Genomic DNA, 7,500 nt, shown 5'->3' with positions numbered 1-7,500 from the left:
TTTTTGTGAGGCCCTTCTTCAGACCTCACCCAGAGAGGAGGTATAAAGATAACCCCCGAAAGGGGACAAATCATTTTCCAACTCTCTAATGACCACAAAATGAATCCGACCATGGCAGTCACCCTGGAGCCTTTCAAGGCTGCAGGGGGGCGAAAGAAAACCCAAAAGCAGGCCGAACGTGTCCGGCCTGCTGAACCGAGCAAGGACAAGACAGAAACACCAACCACAAAGTCTGTCCTTGCACACCAGACTGAGGGAAGCCTGAACTCCCCTCAGAACTCCCTCAGTCAAGAAGGGGCTCCAGCTGTACCAGCCAAAACAGCTGCCCCCACTTCCAAAGGCCTTAAACCCCTGCAAAGGGGAGGCGTGAAGCGACGAAGGGTGGAGACTGACTCTGATGAAGAGGCAGAACACACCCCAAGTCGACTAACGCGGTTTAAGGTACCAAAAAAACCTGAAGACTTCGACAATGCATACCAGCTGGCAAGGGCATTGGAGAAGGAAAGAAATGTGAGATTATCAATCCGAATCTCCAGAGATGAGGGCATGATCATTGCCCCCAAAGACAAAGCCACCATGAACTTCCTGCAGGAAATCAAGGTGCTTAAAGATGGGAGGAAGGTGTGTATCTCACCACTGACCTCCCAAGAGAAAAAATCCAAGATGGTGCTACTTGGCTTTCCACTAGGGTTCGACGTGGAGGTGATCACGTCTCTACCACAAGTGGTGGAGGCTTCCCGCATGACCAAAGGGAAGTCTCCAACCAGGCAAGTCCTTGTTATCCTCAAGGGAGCCCCAATCACCACCCTTGATCTGGGTAACTGGGGCTCATACAAGCTCAGGACATATGTGCCAGAGCCCTTGAGGTGTTTCACGTGCCAAAAATTCGGGCATCACCAGGCCAACTGCAAGGCCAAAGCCAAATGTGGTGTATGCAGCGAGGCACACGAAACGGAAGTGTGTATTAAGGCACACAAAGATGGCCAGAAGGACACAACAGCCAAGTGTCCAAACTGTGCCAAAAAAACATCATGCCTGGAGTCTGGCTTGCTCTGTCAGGAAACAGGCAGTGATTAAAAAGCAGGAGTTAGCCAAAAAAACGTCCTGACTTTGTCCCTGCGCCCCCAGGTACCTATGTCTGGGGTCAAAACAAAAAAACAAAATAAAAAGGAGAAGACTCCCCGACCTCCTAAGAGGAAGGAGTCGCCCCCACAGAGAAAATTGGATACCTCTAACAGAGAGGAATTCCCCGAGCTTGCTAGTGGCAAAACCACAAAAAAGAACCAAAGGGAAAAAGGTTCAAAGTCCACAGCAATGGTCCCCCCAGTAGATGATAATCTTTTCTTTGACGAGAAAGATATGACTCTCCTGTTGAGTGCTGTAGTTTCTGCAGTAGCAACAGCCTTGGGGAGGACCAGTGAGGAGGCGGAGAAAGCAGTGCAGGTCGCCATGACGGCTATGACCCAAACTGTGGCGGCTCTGAAGGGAAGGAAGCTAGAAGCCTCCAAACCGATAACGAGCAGCGCTCCCCTCCCCAAATCCTCGGATGACAGGCTAGCTTCAAAAGAAAAATCACATAAAACCCCAGCTAGTCTGTCAGGACAGGCTGAAACTGTGCAGCAGGCCGAGTCTGTACAGCCAAAGTCTCGTCCTCCGACCCAAGGTGACACTTCCAACCTAGGCCCTACACCCCTGGTAAGGCCTTAACCGGAGTGTCTGACTTAGAGGAAGTTGTACAATCCTCAATCAATGAGGATCTGTATTTATCTGATGCCACCAGCACTGGGGCATCGGAAGATGAAGCAAATGACACTGAGTAACCATCATGGCACACAATCTAAGCATACTGCAGTGGAATATCTGTAGCTATAAAAGCAAGAACTCATTTCTCCAGTCCATTGTGCGAGCAAGGAGCATTGACGTCGTCATGCTCCAGGAGACACTAACAATGGGATCCGTGTGCTTCTCAGGATATCATGCCTTCACCACTCCAAACCTGGATGGTGCTAGAGGCCTGATGACCCTGGTAAAAGAAGCTATCCCTTGCTCCTTAATAGCCAATCCGCCGCACTGTGGAGATGGTGTTGAATCTCTTGCTGTTGAGATTCAGCTACCTGGGGGCTCTATAAAAATATACAATATTTATAGCAAACCACTGTGTGAGAGCTTAGATCTAAACCAGGTCTGTGCTACTGCAGCACAAGACCGAGTGATCATAGGGGGAGACTTCAATGCACACATGGCCATGCTGAATCCCCGCAAAAGGCCGAACGCGGCAGGCATTCACATAGCAGAAGTGCTTGAGACATTCCCTGAGATCGCTCTTCTCAACACCAAAGAACCAACGCATGTGAAGGGAGGGGTCCTAGACCTCACCTTTGCCACTGCAACAATGGTGGAGAGAATTCGATGGTGTGTTGATGATACAGTTACTAGTGATCACTACGGCATAGTCACCACACTAATGGATGCAGGTCCAGCCCAAAGACCACATCACATTCCTAAATGGAAAACTGACAAGGCCAACTGGTTTGCCTTCCAAGAAGGCTTGGCTCGATGTCTGAAAGACAATGAACCCAATAACGATAATGAAGATGTGGATGTGCTAGAGGCAAGGCTAATCCAGGCCATAAACCAGGCAGCCTCACAAACCATTCCCAAAACTCGTCCATGGTCCAGAACTCACAAAGACGCCTGGTACTATAATGACGAGATCAAAGAGGTCAAACACAGGGTTAATATGTGTAGAAAAAACTTCCGACGGCAAAGATCTCCCGACAATCTGGCCCTGCTGAGGGAAGCTGTTGTGAATGCCAAGGAAACTGCCAACAGAGTAAGGCAGGAAAAATGGCTGGAATGGTGCCAGTCTTTTGGGTACCAGACCAGCCTTACAGAGTTGTGGAAACGGGTCAGGCAAGCGACAAGCCGCCAAGCCCCGAAATGCACTCATCATGACCCACAATCAGAGGCTAACAGATTGGTGCTTGAGTTCTCTGCCAGAACCAGCACCAACAATCTGCCTCCAATGATGAGAGAAAAACAACAAAACTTAAATCCAGAAAGACTTGCTCTCATAAGAGACAAGGCACTCGAAGCTGATGAAGCAGATGCCTTGTTCTCTCTTAGGGAACTAAGAAAATCATACAAATCCAGTTCTGGGTCAGCACCGGGATCTGATGGGATCTCTCACCCCATCATTTCGCATCTAGGCCTTGCAGGAGAACTTGCATTCTTGCAGGTTATCAACAAATCCTGGCAAACAGCCACGATGCCCCAGAGCTGGAAACAAGCCACAATAGTTCCCATCCCAAAGCCAAAGGAGCCTGGCAAGTACCGCCCCATCTCTCTTCTCAGCTGCCTGGGCAAAACAGCTGAGAAGATGGTACTCAACAGGCTCCGATGGAAAACGGGTCCCCCCCATGAACACCTGCACGGGTTCACAAGGGGTAAGAACACTGCTCATAGCATTTCCACACTCTTAAACACAATCTACACCTCGCCCGCCGTGGGTGTCTTCCTTGACCTGGAGAAGGCTTTTGAGTTGGCAAGTCCACTTGCCATTCAAGAGACCCTAATCCACAAAGGAGTCAAAGGCAGACTCTTGGCCTGGATAGCTGAGTATTTTAAAAATAGATCAGCAAATGTCAGATTTCAAGGCCACCTCTCACAGCACATGCCACTTGAAAATGGAACTCCTCAGGGAGGGGTTCTTAGTCCAGCCCTGTTTAATACCCTCATGTCCAACATACTCGACATTCACCTGCCAGAGGGATGCAAGATCATCTCTTTTGCAGATGACTTGGCAATCATAGCCTCTGGCAACCACTGCCTAACTAGGGCTCAGCGTTGTCTGAACCTGGTGTCTGAAGAGTGTTGTAGGACGGGTCTAAAAATATCAGCAGCAAAATCCAAAGCAATGGCACTGAGAACCAATGTCAGAAACAAAAAACTCACCATACAGGGTATGGATCTGGAATGGGTGAAGGAATATCTATACCTTGGTGTATGGATAGGACACACACACACTTTCAAAAAGGAGATCCAATACCTGCTTGACAGAACCAAGGAAAGACTGTCAGTCATGAAAGTCATGACAGGGAGACACATAGGAGCAGGACACAAAGTACTAAGATCATTCTATGTACATGCTGTCCGTCCTATTATTGACTATGCATCTGTCGCCCTCATTGCTTCCAGCACAACATTAAAAGAAAAACTGGAAACAATACAAAACGAAGCAGCCAGGATCATTCTAGGTGCACCTAAGTGGACAAAGGTCATCAACCTCCTCATGGAAACTGATTTACCGTCCGTGGACACTAGAATTGATCTAATGGCAGCACAGTTCCTTTCCAAGGTCCTGCAGGCACCCACAAACTCCTATTTAAGACAAAGAGTTCTCAGACGCCTACAACAAGATTATCAGTTGTTTGCAGACAATTCCTGGCTCACACATACAGCCAGAGTTTTGATACGCTTTCAACTAAAAGATTCATTGCTTGCCAAGGGTATGGACTCCCCCCACCCTGATTACAAAGAACCCCCGCCGTGGGCAAACGAAATGATCGAATTCTCAATTCTAAATCTCACAATGAGAAAAGATCAATATTCCATGCCTAGCCTAAAGGCACAAGCACAAAGGGTCATTGAACAAATAACTCCGCCGGGTAGTATAACTTACTACACGGACGGATCCGTGGATCCAATAAACCATACTGCAGGCGCCGGCTTTGCAACAAAGGATACCACAGCATCCATTAGGGTCACTGACAATGCCTCAACGCTTCAGGCTGAAACGGTTGCGATCATGGAAGCATTGACACACGCGTCCCTGAGGGGAGGGCACGTTGTCATTCACACAGATTCAAGAGCAACTATTGACAGTTTACAGCATAGCATGCCCCCAGATAACATCTACCTCTTGACAACAGTACTATACATAGCCCAAAGAATCCTTAGTCAAGGTAGAAGAATCATCATAAACTGGGTCCCAAGCCACATAGGCATACAAGGGAACGAGCTTGCTGATAAACTAGCCGAAAAGGGCAGGGGTATGCCCCCATCCTCCATGATCGTTAAACCCAGCCGAAGGGGACTGAGCCAAGGTACCAAAGCTGCAGCGTGTGCGGTCCTCCGGGGAGCACACAGAGAAAACATCACAAAATCGCTCGCTGCCAAGTGGTACTCAGATGCTTCAGGCTATGAGCCGCTGGCCCTTCCTCCAAACACAAAAAGAGGTACCGAAGTCATACTATTCAGACTAAGACTAGGTTACCAATGCGCTTGGCAAATTATTGACAGTGAGTCTGGGAGGTCATGTAAACACTGCGGCGAGCCTAACGCCACCCTGTTACATTACTTGCAGAATTGTGTACACACACAATTTCTGAGACAGGGACCACCCACCACAGCCGCCGGGCTGGTAAAAAGGGTGTGCAACATGCTCTCACCATGGCAGCTGGATCGCTTGCTCGCAATCCAGCCACCGCGGTAAGCATGCAGTTCAAAGAAAACATTTGAGTTAACTAGAAATAGTTAACACAAGCCGGGCCACCCCAGAGAAAAGGCCCGGGCGAAGCATGACTTCGCAAATCTAACTGAACTGAACTGAACGACTTCAATCCACTCCCAAGATCGCCCTCAAGCAGGAACCGACTCGCCCGTTGCATCGCTCGTCTGCGAGGATTCCGCTGCCTTTAATCCGAAGAAAACTCGAGTAAAATGAAGTTCGCCGGAATCGCCCTTGTGAGTGATTGCGTAATACGTCGATCGCGTTTGTCGGAATTCTTGTTGAAAAAGAGCGACTGAAATTTGTTTCTTACAAAAAGGAGTTAAAGATTCGATGTTCCTTCTTTCACCAAGGTTTCGTGATAATCCTGAAGATATTCCACGATGATGTGTAATACTGAAACCTATACAAGTGCTGCATTTTAGGAATCATTTGCTTCCATTCGTGTTTTTAAAATCAACATCTGAGATTTTTACTTTTTTTGATGATTATATCTACCCAATACCATGATTATTGTAAATGCTCAATGTATCATATCTATCAATGAATTACCATGCAATATATCAATTTTGATGGTATTCCCAAGCATCTGTATATTCATTCAGTAATTGTCATTACAAGTTCGATAGATCACATTACACACACATAGTGAATATTCGAGCCGACACATACAACCAGACAGATGTATACATAAGCGCCCTTCCGTTACACCTAACTGAAAAGTACAGTAAGGAAAAGATGTTTGCTCTTCTTTAATGGTTGTCAGTGGCACAGGTTCAGTTTCTTTCCCGGCGTTTATGTCTTCCAAACCAACTTGTCTCCTTCACATCCTTTTTGCGTCTACTTCACGCCATCACCATTTTCGTAGGATTAGTGTTCATATTAGCAGTCTTATAACCATTATTATCACAATTACTCATCATTGTTATTATTTTCATTATCATAATAATAATAGATATAATTATTACCATCATCATAATGATGAATATCACCATTATTGTCATAATGATAATAAATATGATTATCATTGTATCACCATTATTATTAGAAATATTATTATCATCATTATCATTGATATTATCATTATCATCATTATTACTAGTAGACTTTTCCCCCGTGTGACCCCCCCCCCCCCCCCCCCCCGCCCCCAGAGCGCCGTGGTGGTGGTCGTAGGACTCCTTCCAGCAGGGACCCGGGCCTTCCCCCTCACCCCCTACGCCCCTAGAGTCGTGATCCCGATCCTGAAGGACGACCGCTCGCAGGACGCCTACGGGGGCTACTCCTTCTCCTACGGCACAGGCAACGGCATCTACAGGGACGAGGTCGGCCGACAGAACTACGGCCAGGTCACGCAGGGAGGCTGGAGGTGAGTGGGGGAAGGGAGGAAGGGGGAGAATAGGGAGAGGGGGGGAAGGACAAGGAGATGGAAGTGGAAAGGGGGATGAAGGGGAGGAGGAGGAACGAAGAGGAAAAGGAGGAAAGGAAGGGGGAAATGACAGGTGGGGAGGAGGACTAGATGGAGAGGGAGAAAGGAGAAAATATTACTTAAGATGTGATTGTTTTATTACTATATCACTTTATTGTTCGCAGAAGTAATATTAATAATAGTAGTTGTAGTATCGTTATTATCATTATTGTCATTACCATTTTTATTACGGTTATCATTATCATATTGTTTGTAGCATTACCAATTATTGTCATCGGTACGACTTTCACTGGTTGTAGAAGTACTTTCCATTTCCTCATTAGCCTCACCATCATTATAACTACCACTATTGTTATCAATATTATCATTATCACTATCATTATCATTATTATCATTATTACTATTATTATTACATTATTAGTAGTATTGTTGCTGCGGTCATCATTATTATTTTTGTTCTTGTTATTATTACTAGTATTATTATTAGTATTAGTATTATTGTTACTGTTATTATCATTAGTTTTGTTTTATAATTGTTACAATCATTATTAACATTATCTTTACC

The 7,500-nt window shown here is 46.3% G+C and overlaps 1 protein-coding gene across 1 annotated transcript in view; it reads left to right on the top strand.

The window, feature by feature from the left end:
• The first annotated feature begins 5,721 nt into the window (after positions 1-5,721).
• LOC113823736 (flexible cuticle protein 12-like) overlaps positions 5,722-7,500 on the top strand; it is a 9,178-nt gene continuing 7,399 nt past the window's right edge. The window contains exons 1-2 of the mRNA XM_027376426.1: positions 5,722-5,745; positions 6,661-6,875. Coding sequence (XP_027232227.1) covers positions 5,722-5,745; positions 6,661-6,875 — 239 coding nt within the window. The remainder of the gene's footprint in view (positions 5,746-6,660; positions 6,876-7,500) is intronic.

Source organism: Penaeus vannamei, chromosome 42, assembly GCF_042767895.1.
Source record: "Penaeus vannamei isolate JL-2024 chromosome 42, ASM4276789v1, whole genome shotgun sequence".
Classification (NCBI taxonomy): domain Eukaryota; kingdom Metazoa; phylum Arthropoda; class Malacostraca; order Decapoda; family Penaeidae; genus Penaeus; species Penaeus vannamei.
This window is presented reverse-complemented; position numbering and strand designations above follow the sequence as displayed.